The sequence below is a fragment of the Chionomys nivalis genome, chromosome 7, assembly GCF_950005125.1.
Source record: "Chionomys nivalis chromosome 7, mChiNiv1.1, whole genome shotgun sequence".
Taxonomy (NCBI): Eukaryota; Metazoa; Chordata; class Mammalia; order Rodentia; family Cricetidae; genus Chionomys; species Chionomys nivalis.
This window is the reverse complement of record NC_080092.1, coordinates 39,984,678-40,002,822: the sequence shown is the minus strand read 5'-3', so window position 1 is coordinate 40,002,822 and position 18,145 is coordinate 39,984,678. Positions and strand designations below refer to the sequence as shown.

Below are 18,145 nucleotides of genomic sequence, written 5' to 3'. Positions count from 1 at the left end.
AAGCCAGGCTCTGTCTCAAAAGAAAAGAAGCCTGGCTTCGTGGCGCATGTTTGTAATCTCAGCATAGGAGAGGCTGAAGCGGGACGATCACAAGTTCAAAGGCATACTGCACTGCAAATTCCAGGCCTTCCAGAACTATGACACACTATCAAGAAAGAAAGTGGGAGGGAACATCACTCTCCTTACACAAAAGTTTGCGAACATTATTGAGAAAACTCAAAAACCAAATTGCCAGGCATGGTGGCACACACCTTTAATCCCAGCACTCAGGATGGCAGAGGCAGGAGCATTTTTGTGAGTTCAATGCCAGTCTGGTCTACAAAGCAAGTTCCAGGCTAGTCAGAGATGCATAGTGAGACCCTGTCTCAAAATAAAACAAAAAACAAACGGAGGCAGTGAAATGGCTCAGCTGGTTAAGAAACTTTCTGCGAAGCCTGACTCAGTCTGCAGACCCCACATCATGGGAGGAGGGAACCAACTCCCGCAAGCTGTCCACTGACGACCTGACTTATTTTATTTTAACAGGCTCTCACACGATAACCCGGGCTGCTTGGCCTGGAGCTCACGGCAATCCTCCTGCATCAGCTCCCTGAGTGCTAGGATTTAGCCAGAGCTCCAAATCATTCGTTTAGTATTTAGTTAAATATCCTTGCAACTGTCACAGAAACATTGTCGGGGTGGGGGGTGGAGGGACACTCCCAAACTGGCAAAGTACGCCGCTACGTATCTTTAAAAAAAATTTTTTTTGCCGGGCGGTGGTGGCGCACGCCTTTAATCCCAGCACTCGGGAGGTAGAGGCAGGCGGATCTCTCTGAGTTCGAGGCCAACTTGGTCTACAAGAGCTAGTTCCAGGACAGGAACCAAAAGCTACAGAGAAACCCTGTCTTGAAAAATTAAAAAAAAAAAAAAAAAAAAAAATTAATTAAAAAAAAAATTGGGATACTGAACTGCCCTGAAGACTAAATTGCAGAGCCTGGTTGGCGGGTTCCACCAGTCTAATCCCTTAATTAAGGAAAATGCTTAACCTCAGGGCCCTGAATTCAGTCCCAGGTGGCGCACGCGAACTACAGCGCGGCTTGGACCTCGGCGCGCTCCGTAGCGCCCGCTTCAGGGGCGGGGTTCACCTTGTACCGCCCCTCCCGCTACACGCCGCGGTTGGGAACCACACTACTGGAGCTGCTCGCCTGAGCCTCGGCGGCCGCGGAGATGAAACCAGAACCGCTGCCGCTGCCGCCGTCACCCAACTGGTACTGCGCGCGCTGCAGCGACGCGGCGCCCGGAGGCATCTTTGGCTTCGCTGCGCGGACCTCCGTCTTTCTCGTCCGCGTGGGCCCGAGCGCGGGCGCGAACCCAGGGGCGCCCCCGTTTCGAGGTGAGCCCCCCACGGGCCGGCGCGGTCCTTCCTGCCTTGCTTTGCGGGGTCTGTAGGTCGCCGGCTCGTACCAAACGCCCACGTGGGACCATTACGCTCGGGAGGGCTGGCCCAGGCTAGACCCGGAGTTTACCGCGCTTCCTCCCTTGCCAAGGCCCCGCCGGCCCCTGGGACGCCCCCTGGGGTAGGGGCTGTTCTCGGTTCCCTGCTCCCGCAGCGTAATAACGGGATGCTGATTTCTGTAGGATGAGTGAGGTGAGGCTGAGTTTGCGCCAGATGCGATGATGCTTGTCTGTGATCTCTGCAACTCGGGAGGCAGAGATTGGAGGATTTCCGCACGTTCAAAACCAGCCTAGGCTACATGAGTAAATTCCGAGCCAGCCAGAGTGCCATAGCAAGATCTTGACACAAAAGAAAATGAAACGAACAAAAACCAGGGTTTGAGTATGCCTTTTCTTTTTTCTTTTTTTTTTTTTTTTTTTGGTTTTTCGAGACAGGGTTTCTCTGTGGCTTTGGAGCCTGTCCTGGAACTAGTTGATTATGCCTTTTCGTTATGAAATAACAGCTTATTCTATTCTTTATGACCTATGGCAAGATTAGGTAAAAATGGCTTTTACGTTCACCTCTGGACTAAGTTAAACCTGGTCGTCAGCCTGTGAACTTGGCCCAACAGAGGATGTGAAGATTGCTTCATAGATGAGAATACTGAGGTTCAAAGAAAATGAATCGGTGTGAAGTTCCAGGCTTCTGACACCTGGCATTTCTGTTGTGATCCCCTGAAGGGTTTTGTTCCACTTGTGTTGCGGTGACTCCCGGTCACCGCTTGTTCATCCAGCTGCATGCGAGTTGTCTGGATAGTGGTTTAGTTAAACAAGTCTGGTTTCACTTGCAGTTGTAGGAGAGTTGGTGGGACACACTGAAAGAGTATCCGGCTTCACTTTTTCTCATCACCCTGGACAGTACAACCTCTGTGCCACCAGCTCCGATGATGGGACTGTGAAAATCTGGGATGTAGAGACCAAGTCAGTGGTGACAGAGCACACACTCCATCAGGTAACATTCATCCCGAGTCCGCAGAGTGTTTTAATATGCCTCCTCCATGCGAAGGAATGTTAATAATTGGTGTTCATTTGTTAGATGTGTTGGAAGGGCTTTCAAAGCCTTACTTTTAAGATGCATTCTGTTTTTTAAGAAAACAGTTTGAGGTAGGGGATCTGACGTCCTGGGTTCGGGCCCTAGAACTGTATAAACGGGCGTGGTGGTGCACACCTGCAATTCTAGCACTTGGGAACTGGATTCCAAGGCCAACCTGGTCTGCAGGAGCTCCTGTCTCAGAGACAGAGACAGAGGTGGGGGGTGGTGCAGACAGACCACAAGTGGACTATGCTACTTATTTCTCAAAGTTATACTAAAGTGTGGATCCATGTAGTCACTGAGTCTTTTTTATGTATACTGGTGATTTTTATGTGTATATATGTCTGCACACCAGAAGAGGGCATTCAGATCCCATTATACACAGTTGTGAGCAACCATGTGTGTTCTGGAAGTCAAACCCAGTACCTCCGGAAGAGCATCCTTAACCACTGAGCCATCTCTCTAGCCCCTACTCGCTAATTTTCTTTTTCTTTTTTTGGTTTTTTGAGACAAGGTTTTCTTTTTCTGTGTAACAGCCCTAGCTGTCCTGGAACTAGTTCTTGTAGACCAGGCTGGTCTCGAACTCACAGAGATCCGCCTGCCTCTGCCTCCCGAGTGCTGGGATTAAAGGCGTGCACCACCACTGCCTGGTGTCACTAATTCTTATCTGTGGCTGCTTTCCTGAAACAGCAACAGGTGAGGAACAGTGACAGACAGCAAGATCTACAAAGTCTAACAGTCGATAGGTTGTGAGCCTAGCCTTTAACGGCTGAGCCATCCCTCCAGGCCAATAGGTTTATATAAAATAAACACCTGGGCAGATAAAATGGCTTTTGAGGTCAAAGAGCTTGTCATGAAAGCCTGACGACCTGAGTTTTGATATTTTGTTTAACTTTATGTTGCATGTGTATAAGTGTTTGCCTGTGTGCCTGGTGTCGTGTTGATGAGAAGAGGCAAGAACCGAAGTGACTGAAGGTTGTTGACCGCATCTGGATGCTCTGAGCCACTGAGCCATCTCTCCAGCTCTCTGAATAATTTAATCTCTGGGAACCACATAAAAGTCAGAGAGTACTGGCTCCATGAGTAGTCTTCTGACTGCCATGCGCTCAACTGTGGCACATGCTCCCCACAGCACAAAAAACTTTGGGGCTCGAGAGAGGGTTCCCACTCTCCCAAAGGACCCAAGTTGGGTTCCCATCACCCATGTGCGGTATCTCACAACTCAGCGCCCTACTCCGACCCCCGCATACAAACAAATGGCATGAACTTGCTCAGTCACACATAAATAAAAGTGTGTGTGTCCAGAAAGCCCATGGTGGTGCATGACTCAGGAGACTGAGGCGGGAGGATTGCTCTGAGTTCCAGGCCATTGTCCGAACTCCAGAGTGAGACCGTGTCTCAAAAACACAAAAAGTTCTCACTTTAGATATAACGTATTACTATACAGGTAGCTATAGACATTTCTTAATGTGCCTTACATTAGGCTGGTTTACAGTATGGCACTGACAGGTGAGACTTACCTGCTTTTGGTTTGTTTGAAGCACACAATATCAGCCCTGCATTGGTCTCCGACGGTTAAGGACTTAATAGTCTCTGGGGATGAAAAAGGAGTTGTGTTCTGTTACTGGCTTAACAGAAATGACAGCCAGCACTTCTTCCCGGAGCCCAGGACCATTTTCTGTCTTACTTGTTCGCCTCATCATGAAGATTTAGTAGCCATTGGGTGAGTACCAAGTACCATGCTATCTGTAGATGATTTGGTTTAATTTATGGTCCTGCTTTTCATTCTCCTTGCCTTGTTGCCTCAGTCCTTGGAGGAAGCCTGCAACCCTGGTGCCATGTGATCTCTCGAGCCATACTTTTCTCACTCCCCCTCTTACCGTAATAGTATGTTTTCTTCCCTCTTCCCATCTGATTTTTCCCGTCACCCCCCAAATGTTAGTAGTGTGTCCTTTCTCTTGGCTCACTTATACTGTCCTTGGATGTGGCATTAACTCCAGAGGGTCAGATGACTCTGCTTTGGGTCTGGCACTACAAACTGAACTAGGCATCCATGTGTCCTAACATGTACCTTACAAACAGGACAGACTTTTGAAGCTTTGGGATGTACAAAATAAAATTGTGTCTTACTTGGGAATATTTATAAGAAAGGCTAGGGATGCTAGATCACAAGTCAGAAACATTGGTTCCCTCTCAGAAGGCAAAGCAGAAATTTGGTAGGAGGAGGTGATATAAACTGGTTTGGTGGTGGTTTTTTCCCTTAAGCTGGGTAGTACTTTAAGGCAGTGGTTCTCAACCTTCCTAATGCTGTGGTGACCCCCAACCATAAAAATAATTATTATTATTATTATTATTATTATTATTATTATTATTATTATTATTATTTTTAAAGATTTATTTATTTATTTTGTTTATAGTGTTTTGTCTGCGTGTGTGCCTGCAGGCCAGAAGAGGGCACCAGATTTCATTACAGATGGTTGTGAGCCACCATGTGGTTGCTGGGAATTGAACTCAGGATCTCTGGAAGAACAAGCAGTGCTCTTGACCTCTGAGCCATCTCTCCAGCCCCCATAAAATTATTTTTGTTGCTATTTCATGACTAAATTTTGCTACTGTTATGAATCAGTGCAAATATCTATACTTTCTGATGGTTTTACCAATCCTGTGAAAGGCCGTGAAGGGTCATGGTCCACAGGTTGAGAACTGATGGTTTAAGGTTTGGTAGTTGGTTTTTGTTTGTTTGCTTGTTTGTTTTTAATGTGTTTGGATATTTTACCTGCATGTTTGTACACCATGTGCTTACAGTGCCCTAAGTAACCAGAAGAGGGCACCAGATCCTCTGGGATGAGTGGCAGATGGTTTTGAGCCTTCTTGTGGATGCTGGGACTTTAGATCCTTTGGAAGAGCAGCCAGTGCTCTTAGCTAGCTATCTCTTCAGCCCCCAGTAGATACTTTTTATATGTCCAAAATAATTCACTTTTTAAAAAGCTATTAGAACTTCTCAGTTTCTTCTAAATTCGTAGAATAACACTTAGGACAGATACAGCTCTCTGATACAGTGTGTCTTAGGGTTTCTGTTGGTGTGAAGAAACGCCATGAGTACACAATTCATAGAAAACATGTAATTGGGACTGGCTTACAGTTCAGAGGTTTAGTCCATTCACCTCATGGCGGGAAGCATGGTAGTGTGCAGGCAGGCATGGGGCTGGAGAAGGAGCTGAGAGTATTACACCTTGATCTGGAGGCAACAGAAAAAGATGCCACACAGGTTGTAGCTTGAGCATCTGAGACCTCAAAGCCCACCCCAGTGACACACTTCCTCCACCAAGGCCACAGCTCCTAATAGTGCCATTCCCTATGGGCCAAGCATTCAAACACGTGAGTCTGTACAGGCCATTTCTATTCAAACCACCACACTGTGTAACAGTTCCTGTTAGGTTTGTAGTTGGAAAGTAGTATCACTCGTGGATACTAAAGTAATATCACTTGTGGTAAAGTGCTTGTCTAGCATGTACACAGTCCTGGGTTCAGTCCCCAGGACTGTGTTAAGCAAATACTTTGACTGGTGCCTGTGATCTCAGCACCTAGGAGGTAGATGCAGGAATAGCAAAAGTTTATGATCATCCTTGTCACATAGTAGGTTTATGGCCAGTCTGGGATGCTTGAGGCTTTCTCAAAGAAAGGAGAAGAAAGTTTATTAGCCAACTGTCTTTATTTTTTAATAACATTTCTAACTAATTTGTTTCCCCTCTCACAGCAGGAACAATACAGACAAGCTGTAAATCCAGTGGGTACTGGGAGGTGGGGTGGAGAATGGGAGAAAGTCATGTCTTTTGAGTTAATCTCAGCCCTGGAGATTTACAGACAGATGTAAAAGGGGGTGGGGCACAGCGGGAAGGAATCTTGAGAGAAAAGAGTAGGATTTAGAGTCTCAGGTCAAGCTTATGTAGGATTTGAGTTGGTATCTAACAAGACAGAAAAGAAGAAAAGGGAAGTTGTGCTGCCTGGGTTAGAACTCAGAAAGGGGAAAGGCTTAGCGGTGTGAATCTGCAGGCCCCTGCGGTATTTCTAACTTATTTTTCAGCTACAAGGATGGTATAGTGGTTATCATTGACATCAGTAAGAAGGGAGAAGTCATTCACAGGCTTCGAGGTCATGATGATGAGATCCACTCCATAGCCTGGTGTCCTCTGTCTGGTGAAGACTGCTTACCCGTAAACCAAGAGGAAAACTCAGGTGAGACGATCAAAGGAGGCTTTGTTCTCCTCAGACCTAAAGAACTAAGTATAGAATTGCTACTTCTGAATTATACGTAAAACTTGAGCTTCACAGATCAGACTAGGAAAGGGAGAGCTGAGTTTTGGGAAGTAGCTTTTTAAGTCACAAGTGCTTGTTCATTGTGAATTAAAAATAAAATTGTCATCTCTTTCCTAGAAGAGCCTGACATTCCCAATGGGAAACTTGTAGCAGAAACCCCCATCACAAAAGACTGCTACTTAGCCACGGGAAGCAAGGATCAGACCATTCGAATCTGGAGCTGTTCCCGAGGGCGGGGTAAGGTTGATTCCTAGTGTTTGTACTACTTTCATTTCTGTTGCTAAAATAGCCACAAGAAACCAACGTGGAGGGAGTAAGAGTGTAATCAGTTTAACTCGGGTTTTGGTCCATCATTTATTTTTTTTAAGATTGCTTGGCTTTTCTTTTATGTGTATGAGTATTTTGCATACACATATGTTTATATACTATGTATGTGCTCATGGAAACCAGAAGAGGGCACTGGATACTCTAGGAACTGTAGTTATAAACTGTTCTTTGCTCCCCGTGTGGGTGCTGGAAACCGAACCTGGCATTTCTAGAAGAGCAACAAGTCCTTCTAACTGTGAGCCATTTTTCTCCAGCCCCTACAGTCCATTGTTTTAGAGAAGCCAGAATGAACTTGAAGCAGCTGGTTACATCCATAGTTGGGGCTAGTGCATGCACACCTACTCCTCAGCTTTCCTACCTAAACCAAGGGTGGGGCCACCCATTTGTAGGCTGTGTTCTAGCTTTCTTTCTGTTGCTCTGATAAAATAAACCAAAAGTAACTTAAGGAAGGAAAGGTTTTATTTCACCTTATAGGTTGCAGTCTGTCATTGAGGGAAGTCAAGGCAGGAGTTGAAGGAGAAACGCCACATAGTGGCTCATTCCCTGGCTTATGCTTAGCTGACTTTCTTGTACAGGCTGGAACCACCTATGCAAGAATATATCCCATAGTGGGCTGTGCACTCCTGTATCTGTTGGCAGTCAAGATGGTCCCCCACAGACATGCGCAGAGGCCAAACTAATCTAGATAATAGCTCACGGAGACTCTTTCCAAGTTTCCTATATTCTGTCTTAGTGTCTCTTTGGTGGCAAAGCCTGTACTGCTACAGTAGAATTAGCTACTTGTGTCTGTTTTCTGGTACCTTCCAGAAGGCAAGGACCCCTGCTTTGCTGAAGGAGCTATGCCTACCGTGCAAAGCAAGTCTGTCCTTGAGCTTACTATGTAGACCAAGGTGTCCTGAGACTCACAGAGATCCCCTGAGAACAAGATGTTTACTGTAAGAACAGGGATAATGGATTTTCCTTGACTCTTAAGAATGGAAAAAACCTGAGTTGTAGCTCCTAGAGACAAATACAGAGCAGGTGATACAGACCCAACATGCGCACTGTACACTTGAACAAGCTTGCTATGTTCACATTGTCTTCAGACTTCTATTTATTGCTGTTGGGTAGACGGTGTGTGCATGTGAGGGTCAGAGGTAGCTCTAGAGTTGGCTCATACCTTTATGTGGGTTCTAGGGATCAGACTCAGGTCATCAGATGTATGTGACCAACTCTCTGACCACTGAGCTGTCTTGCAAGGATCACCACTTTGTTCAAATTAACCTAAACATACACCCGCAATTGGACCTCCCAGGACAACTGTCTGAGGATCCCTGAACATGATGCTGTGTACAGTGGCCTTGGATTCCCCTTGAACAGCAGACCTGCTGGAGAGTACTGAAAAAGTTCAGTTTTCCAGACCCCACCTGGAGTCTCCTGAGTTAGATCTCTGAACTCAGACCCTGGGATGTGTGTTTTTAATGTTGTGCTTGTGGTTATGGTGAACAGCACAGCCCTCCAGGTCAGTACCAGTGGAGATTTCCCTGACACATGTCAACTGCCAGATTTGCCCATTACGGTTATAGGGCCGAAACCCCTTTGAGGGTCACATGACCCTTTCACAGGAGTTACGTATCAGATTTCCCACATATCAGATATTTACATTATGATTCATAGTAGCAGCAAAATTAGTTTTGAAATAGCAATGAAAATAATTTTGTTTGGGGTCACCACAATGTGTGAAACTGTTTTAAAGGGTCTCAGCATTAGGAAGGTTGAGAACCACTGATCTAGGAAAATCCCACTGTCCTGCAATTGTTGACAATTTCAGGTAGGTTCTTATTCTAATTAAGAACTCACTTTTCCACATAAGAATACTCAAATGTTCACATGTATATACATGCATCTACAGACAAAGGGTAACCTTTGGTGTTATTGCTCTGGTGCCATTTAAAGACACAATTTCTCACTGACTTGGACTTGACAAGTTGGCTAGACTGGATGGTTAGCCAGGGAACCCATCTTCTGCCTCCGTAGCACCTGGAGCATATGCTAGCTATCATGTCTGGTTTTGTTTTGGTTTACGTTTTTTGGGTTTTTTTTTCTCACGGTTTTTCGAGAAAGATTTTTCTGTGTAGCTTTGAAACCTATCCTGGAACTTGCCTTGTAGACCAACCTGGCCTCAAAATCAGGGATCTACCTTCTGAGTGCTGGGATTAAAGACGTGTACCACCACCTGGCATGCCTGTTTTTTTATATGGATCCTGGGATTCAAATTCGAATTTTAATTCCTGCAAGGCAATCACTTTATGAACTAGGTTATCTCCCCAGCCTATTCCAAAGATACTTTTTGATTTTTCAAGACAGGGCTTTTCTGTGTAGCCTTGCCTGCCATGGAACTCGCTCTATAGACCAAGGTGGCATTGAACTCAGAGATCCACCTGCCTCTGCCTCCTGAGTGCTGGGATTAAAGGCATGGATCACCACCTCCCTGCACAAAGTACTCTTAATTTTTCAAGTTTCTGGAGAGCCTGTAAAAGCCTGTTTGGCCTAAATGGCTAGATTGGAGTTAACCTCTATCTTAGTAATGTTCCCATAATAAAAGGAGGTGTTCTTTGGGTGTGCTGGTGTTGTTAGGTATCTTTCTCAGTTCTTCATGTTTGTGGTGTTGTTTCTCTCAGACTTTTTTTTGAGACAGGATCTCTTTGAACCTGCAGCTCAGTGATGAAGCTAGACTAGCAGCTGGCCAACAAGCTCCAGGGCTCTGCCTGTGTCTTTACCCCAACTGCAGCAGACTTCCTTTCAATGGGTGCTGGAGTCTTCATGCTCACATGATGAATACTTTGCTGAGTCATCACTCTAGCTCCCAAGGTTTTCCTGTAACTTAACCAGACAACTTGAGACCATAGAATTGAGGCTTTCTGGAAGGTTCAGGGTATTCTTTCACTGTTTTGAGAGCTCACTGACTTTCTTCTAATCTACAGGGATAATGGTTTTGAAATTGCCCTTTCTGAAGAGGAGAGGAGGGGGTGTGGACCCAGCAGTTAAAGAACGTCTTTGGTTGACACTTCATTGGCCCAACAACCAGCCAACACAGCTTGTATCCAGTTGTTTTGGGTAATTCTTAGGGTCATGCTTTCAAATAAATACTATTTTCCTGTTCAAATTTGAAAATTTCCAGGCTTATTGTATGTTCAGAAAATGAAGAAATAGGTGGCACACATCCTTAATCACAGCACTTGGGAGGCAGAGGCAAGAGGATCTCAAGTTAGAGGCCAGCCTGATCTACAGAGTGAGTTCCAGAACAGCCAGGGCTACACAGAGAGACCCTGTCTTGGGGGGAAGAAAGGAAGAAAGAAAATGGAGAAATAACCAAGATTTATGTTATCATTGTAAATTTTTTTTTCAAAATTCAGAGTCTGGTGTAGGGCACAGATTAGCCTAGAACTTAGGATCCTCCTGCCTCAGCTTCTTAAGTGCTTCACCTTGCCCAGCCATCTTAGGATAATAAATGAAATAATAGATGGGAAAATTCATGAAGCCTGTGCTGTTTACTAACCGAATCATGGCTCCTCAGGGTGTCTTTGCAGGCTAAGTCATCTCTCTGCCCCCCACCCACATGCACATGTACATGCTAATTGAAAACCCTAAGTGGTTTGACTTGAGCTTGCTCTGTAAACCAGGGTTTACAGAGAGTTCCCTGGTTCAGTTCATTGACATGAGCCACTCATAAAACTCACCTATTTATCAGATATTCAAAGAGGTACAGTTAAGATGAGATGCTCAGGGCAGCATGTGGGAAAGAGAAAGCATCTCCAGTCCTTCTTTGGGTTTTATGGACTCATCATTAAATACATGTAATTGATGAAGCCGTCTGTGACGAGCTTCTCTTGACCCCTCCGCTTCCTTAAGGCTGGGCTGGGACTGCAAGTCACTCCCCTGTCCTACCTGGATCTGCTGAGTGACCAGGTAACACTTTGAAGCTACCTAGGGGCTGCAGGTATCAGCTTAAGGTGCAAAAGAGATACATGCCAACAAGAGCAAAGACTAAATATGTATTTCACAGTGCCAAATTGCCCCTGGTTGCCAAAGACACTGAGAGAATTTCACACGCTAGTTCCTTGCTTTTAAATGAGACAACAGAAAAGCACATGCAAATTGCCCAGAATATCAGCCACACTACCTCCTGTCATGTACCACCTCAAAAATAATAAATCTTGAACTTTGCAAGTTTTAGTTGATTTTTATAAATTAAAGCTAAATCTGAAGATAAAGGCCTTTAAAAGGTAGTACAGTAGTACATGGACATTGCTAGGCCCTGCCTAAAACAACCAATCCTCCAGAGGCTGAGGCAGAATGATCTTCAGGCTAGCCTGTGATACATAGCAAGACTCTCTCAAAAAAATTTTTTTTTAAAGATTGATTTATTTATTTTTATGTTCATTGGTATTTTGCCTTCATTGCATGTATATCTACGTAAGGGTGCCAGGTCCCCTGGATCTGGAGTCAGACCATTGTGAACTGCCATGTGCATGCTGGGAATTGAACCTGGATCCTCTGGAAGAGCAGTCAGTGCTCTTAGCCACTGAGCCATCTCCCTAACCCCTCAGAAAAACTTTTTAAAAAGTTGAAGTTTGAAGAGTAAAAGCATACAGGAATCCTTCCCTCTGCCACCTTCTAGAGGCACTTCCTCTTCCTTCCTGTAGATGAGATAGGACTGCGTGTTACAGTTTCATTGCTTTGCTTTAAAATATTTCAGAGATGTATTTGTTTATTGTGTGTTCGCACGTTTGCCATTGCTTGTGTATAGAGTTGAGAAGAGGACGACTTTGAGGAATTGGTTCTCTCTCTCCAGCATGTGGATTCCAGAGATAGGACTCAGGTCAGGCTTGGAGGCCAGTGCTTTACCATTGACCCGTGTCACTAGCCCTTTGTTTATTTTTTTGTTGTTGATATTTTTGGTTGGGGAAGGGTAGTATGTAGTTGTGGCTAGCCTGGAACTCTATGTAGATCAGGATGGTCTCAAACTCACAGAGACTCACCTGATCCTGCCTCCTAAGTGCTGGCATCAAGGGTGTGCACCAGCACTCCTGGTCCTTTTTTAGTTTTTGAAGGTTCTCACAAATAGAGGTGTCCTTGAACTTCTTCCTGCCTCAGCCTTCTCAGCTAAATTTAGAAAAGTGCACGCCACCATGCCCAACTCAAAAAACAGTTTCTGTTTTTTGTTTTGTTGTTTTTGTTTTTCGGGGGGTGAGTTCTGTGTAGCTGTACCTGTCTTGGCACTTGCTCTATATACTAGGAACTCACAGAGTCTCCTGACTGCTGAGTGCTGAGGTTAAAGGCTTGTGCTGCTGCCACCACTGTCACCTAGCAAAAAACAGTTCTGTTTGGGCACACAACGAATTTGTAAAGCAGAAAGTGTGACCACCAAGGGAGGGCCTGCAGCAGCAGCAGTTGGGACTGACAGTTTAAAGCTGGTTGTAAGCGCTGTCAGAAACTGATGAGCCCACTTGGGGAAGAGTTTTCCCCATGGCAGACCCCATTCTCCTTGGGAGAGCAGTGTGCCTTCTGTTTCCTGCTAGGAAGCCTCTTCAGCTGAGAAGAGCACTTAGTCTCACTCCTCTATCGTGCAAATGACCAAGGGAGCCTTTACCACATCTCCTGCGACTGAGGGTCCAGACTGTCTGAATAGCTGCTGAGAGGTATGCTCTTGCCCTGTCAGAGGTGAGCTGCTGCTGTGGGACCTCACCCAGTCGTGGAGACGGAAATACACACTCTTCAGCACCTCAGCAGAGGGGCAGAATCACTCCAGAATCATCTTCAATTTGTGTCCCCTGAAGACTGAAGATGGCAAGCAGCTTCTACTGTCCACGTCCATGGACAGAGATGTAAGAAGTGGTGTGTGGCAGGGTTGGGGCCGGGAGGTGTGTCCTCATACACATCTCTGCACTCCAGTTCAGAGCTGCTGCCATCGGGTGCACTGGATATGGCAACAGCAGAAGCTGTGAAAAGCAGCTGGAGACGTTTGTGCAGCTGGAGACGTTTGTTTGGGGTTTTTGTTTGTTTTTGGTGGGTATTTGTTTGTTTGTTTTTCTTTTTTTTTCTTTTTTTTAAATATTTATTTATTATGTATACAATATTCTGTCTGTGTGTATGCCTGCTGGCCAGTAGAGGGCACCAGACCTCATTACAGATGGTTGTGAGCCACCATGTGGTTGCTGGGAATTGAACTCAGGACCTTTGGAAGAGCAGGCAGTGCTCTTAACCTCTGAGCCATCTCTCCAGCCCTGTTTGTTTGTTTTTCAAGACAGGGTTTCTCTGTGCAACAGTTCTAGCTGTCCTGGAACTCGCTCTATAGACCAGGCTGGTCTCAGTTTCACAGAGATCCACCTGCCTCTGCCTCCCAAGTGCTGGGATTAAAGGTTTGCATCAACACTGCCCAACTAGAGACACTTTTTGGAGACAGGTTTCTAGCCTGGTCTGACTTTGAATTACCTTGAACTTCTGATCCTTTTGCCTCCGCCTTCCAAGTGCTGTAACAACGCCTGGTTATATTGGGGACTAGAGCTGCAGCTTCATGGTGAGCAGGTGCTCTACCAACTAACTAACTGCCCTGCGGCCCTAGCCCTTAATTTAGACATCATTTTTCTCTTGCACTGCCTGGACATGAAGTTCAGGACTTGTTCAGGCAGCAGCTCTTGATTGATATTCTTTGGGGATGCCGTGCACACTCTGCCAGCATTGTGAGAGCAGCGGTTAGTCGTGCTGTGACTGCAGAGATGGCGAGCCTGTGTTGCAGGGTGTTGAACTCACTGAGCATGTCTAGGAATGGATGTGCTCCTAGGTGGATTTGAGCTCTGTGATAAATTGCAGGTTTGTTTCCTCATGAGAGAAGCTTCTCCCAGTTCCCTCTGGAAGAATTAGATTTAATCCCATTTGAAATATTTAATTCTTTACCCTAATTTCTTTGCTTTTCTTGAACCTTTATATTAGGTAAAATGTTGGGACATGACCACTCTGGAGTGCTGCTGGACATTGCCTTCTCTTGGAGGGTTTGCCTACAGCCTGGCCTTTTCTCCTGTGGATGTGGGCTGCTTGGCCATAGGTGTTGGGGATGGCATGATCCGGGTGTGGAATACGCTCTCCATAAAGAACAACTATGAAGTGAAAAGCTTATGGCAAGGAGTCAAGTCCAAGGTTACGGCGGTAAGGAAGCTTCTTGGAGATTTTTTTCAGATTCTTTTTAGACACTGCTGGAAATCAAAGGATATTTAAGGTATCTATGATGAAGCATGAACTTCTCACTGTGTAAACTCTGAATATTCTAGATTCTTCCATCAGTTCACAGAGTGCTGTGAAATCACTTAAATATTTGAGGCATGTGGGTTGGCCCTAGGTTGTGTTGACTGATGAGGATGCAATGATTTTAGCTTTGTTTCTGTTTTTCTTACTACGTTTATTTGTTTGTGTATTGGGGGTGAGTTCTTCATATGAGTCTTGGGAGGTTGAACTCAGGTGGTAAAGCTTGAAGGCAAGCACTTTTACCTGCTGAGCCGTTAATGGCCCTTAACATTGGTTTCTCTGTAGCTTTGGAGCCTGTCCTAGAACTAGCTCTGTAGACCAGGCTGGCCTCGAACTCACAGAGATCCGCCTACCTCTGCCTCTCAAGTGCTGGCATTTAAGGCGTGCGTCACCACTGCCTGGCTCCTTAATCTTGTTTTAATCCTTCTTTTTTCTTATTAAATAATGAGAATGGAATGAAGAACAAAAAAAGTTTTCCATGAAACAGCCAGGACTGCATGCGGACTCCTTTCTGTGTACTCATCTCTCATCTGGAAACTTCTCTTGTAGCTCTGCTGGCATCCAAACAAGGAGGGCTGCTTGGCGTTCGGAACTGATGATGGAAAAGTGGGATTGTATGATACCTGTTCCAACAAGTAAGTATGGTGACTCTCCCTCAACTTAGTGACCAGAACATCTGTGATGTAAGGTTCAACTTGGAGTCCATAAACACAATAAAGTTGTTTTAGAGTAGAATCTTTTGGCTCTGGTACTGAGGTTCAGAACTCAGAATTTTCTTTAAAAACTTTTTTTTTTTTTTTTTTTTGAGGGGCTAAGACCGTAACTCAGTGGTGGAGACCTTGACTGGCGTGTGCAAAGTCCTGAGTTTGTTTGTTTGTTTGTTTGTTTGTTTTATTTATTTATTTATTGGTTTTTCTAGACAGGGTTTCTCTGTGGTTTTGGAACCTGTCCTGGAACTAGCTCTTGTAGACCAGGCTGGTCTCGAACTCACAGAGATCCACCTGCCTCTGCCTCCCAAGTGCTGGGATTAAAGGCGTGCGCCACCACCGCCCGGCAAAGTCCTGAGTTTAGTATCTGAGACTTTAAACTGAGAAATGCAGGTACATTGATTTCAGCATTTGAGAGGTAAAGGCAGAAAGATGAAGGGCCAGCTTGATACACACAAAAATCCCTGTCTCAAAAAAGAATGAGAAGAAGAAATTAGTTTTCCAGGGGATGACAGTGTAGCCTGACTGCTCTTTAGGAACCACAAAGATAGGCTGGAGAGATGACTCAGCAGTTAAGAACACTGGCTGCTCTTCCAGAGGACCTGGGTTCAATTCCCAGCACCCATGTGTCAGCTCACAACTGTTTATAACTCCAGTTTCAGGGGTCTGACAGCCTTACACAGACATATATGCAAACAAAACACCAAAAAATAAACAAAAACCATTAAATAATTTAAAAAAGAAAAAACCACCAAGATAAACCTGTGACTTTTTGTATGAAAGTTTCCAGACTCAAAGCTGAAAGACTAGTGGAGAGACACATGTGTGCCTTTTCTGTTTGATCTGTGATTCTCCATGTCTTGTCTCGGGGATAGGGATATGGTTGACTTGGTAGAGCATTTTCTAGCACCGAAAAATACAAAACAAAGCTTGGACAGTGTGACAATGAGACTGGGCATGGTGGTGCACGCTTTTAATCCCAGCACTTGGGAGACTAAGGCAGGTGGATTTCTTCAGTTGGAGGCCAACCTGGTCTATATAAGACGGCACTTTTCTCAAAATAAAAGCAAATACAATGTGAAGGTGCTATTGTGTGTATTTGTAAAGTCGTGTTATGACTGAGAAAGTTTCAGACTTTTGTGATACACTGACATATGGACATAGACTTATTTCCTAGGTGAAAGGTTTTCTGTTTTCTGAGGTGATTTCCGTTTGGGTTCCTGTGTCATGTTTGGTTATGTCTTAGCTTGTGCTTTTCTCTGGAATACCCGCTTCTTTCCATAGAATTGGTGCATTCCTTAAACTATTACTTGCTGGTCTTAAACTAACTCCATAGCAGAGGCTGGCCTTGGCCTCATAGTCCTTCTGTCTCCACCTTTGATGTTCTAGAATTATAGGCATCCATCACCTTATATAATGTATTTACTTTAGTGATTTATTTGACTCATACTAAGTCAATATCACTTGTTCTTCTCTCTCTCTCTCTCTCTCTCTCTCTCTCTGTGTGTGTGTGTGTGTGTGTGTGTGTGTGTCTTTCTTTTCCTTTTTGACACAGCATCTCTATGTATCAGAGGCTGACCTGAAACTCATAGGGATCATCATATCATGCCTGACCTTTTTGATATTTTCTGACATGACTTCTAGAGAGTTCTAGATTACATTTGGGGTTTGTGTTTTTGGCGCAGACTGTGCATTGGACACAGCTGACTACGGGTTAGACCTGCTTATTCAGTTCAGCAGCCCCTTGCCACACATGGCTATTGATACTGAAAGTAATTGAAATAACATGAGTTTAGAAATACAGGTCTTCATTTACACTGGCCACATTTCAAATCACAAGAGCAGCATGTGGCTGAGAATGCTCCTTTCTGACCGTGGGAATGGAGTGGAGCCAGGGTTCCATGGCATAGGAAGAAGCAGGATGACAGTCTCAGTCTGTGTAAATAAAATTCTGTAGGAACTCATCCGCACTCACTGATTGCATCCTGCTAGCTGCTTCCACACCACAGCACCCATGTGGCTGCAGCACCTGACCTGTTCATTGTCCCTTTATGGGAAAGGATACGAGATCCATTTCTACTGCAGAGCTACCCTGTCTGCATGTCTGCCTCCCTCTGCCTTACCTCTTTCTGTCTTTCTTTTCTTTGCTGTGATAGGAATCTTTTCTACTGCTGTGATAAGACACCATGACCAAAAGAAAGAGTTTAATATGGGGTTCCCATGTCAAGAGGGTGAGTTCATGACCAGCTTGGCAACAGGCAGGCATGGCACTGGAGCAGTAACTGAGAGTTTACATCTTGACCCAGAAGCTAGAGGCAGGGAGAACTAACCTGGGAATGCAGCTGACTTTTGAAACCTCAAAGCCCATCCCCAGTGAGACACTTTCATCAAGGCTACACCTTCCCAAACAGGACCAAGAATTCAACCATAAGAACCTATTTGGACCACTCTCATTCAGACCACCGTAGGCCTCATGGATGCTAATCATCCAAGTTGATTCCCCAGTCTGTATGAGTGCTTTAACAATTTATGGAGAACCTACATCTGTTTGACTATTTCTCCCTTTTTGCTTAAATACTGTTTCAAAGGGGTATATAACTAAACAAAACTATGTTGATTTAAGTAGCACTAAATCGTCCCATAAGTACTCAGTCTACCAGTAGATGAGCTGTGAGCTAGGATGGAAGGTGTCACTGTTTGACGTCAGGATGGTTTATTTTGTTGCTTTGAGTTGAAGAGATTTGTGCAGTCTCTCAGTGCTGTGTGTCTGATACTTCAGTCAGTAACATGGCTCCTTCAACATGGTTCTGGAGTTCTAAATCCATACCTAGACGATGATTGACACTAAAAGTCATAACAGTGCTGTTTTTTCCCAAGAAGACAAGCCTTGTCGCTCTAAGAGCAAGACACCCTGGGATACAGTAAAAAAAGGGGGGGGGGGCTGGAGAGATGGCTCAGTGGTTAAGAGCATTGCCTGCTCTTCAAAGGTCCTGAGTTCAATTCCTGG

The 18,145-nt window shown here is 44.9% G+C and overlaps 1 protein-coding gene across 4 annotated transcripts in view; it reads left to right on the top strand.

Annotated features, from left to right (window-relative positions):
• Positions 1–1,161: 1,161 nt before the first annotated feature.
• Gemin5 (gem nuclear organelle associated protein 5) overlaps positions 1,162–18,145 on the top strand; it is a 47,040-nt gene continuing 30,056 nt past the window's right edge. For all 4 annotated transcript variants that reach the window (XM_057775255.1, XM_057775254.1, XM_057775253.1 and 1 more), the window contains exons 1-9: positions 1,162–1,372; positions 2,265–2,425; positions 4,048–4,229; positions 6,591–6,742; positions 6,941–7,060; positions 10,114–10,246; positions 12,852–13,017; positions 14,123–14,335; positions 14,981–15,066. In XM_057775255.1, coding sequence (XP_057631238.1) covers positions 1,207–1,372; positions 2,265–2,425; positions 4,048–4,229; positions 6,591–6,742; positions 6,941–7,060; positions 10,114–10,246; positions 12,852–13,017; positions 14,123–14,335; positions 14,981–15,066 — 1,379 coding nt within the window. In that variant the 5' untranslated portion in view covers positions 1,162–1,206. The remainder of the gene's footprint in view (positions 1,373–2,264; positions 2,426–4,047; positions 4,230–6,590; positions 6,743–6,940; positions 7,061–10,113; positions 10,247–12,851; positions 13,018–14,122; positions 14,336–14,980; positions 15,067–18,145) is intronic.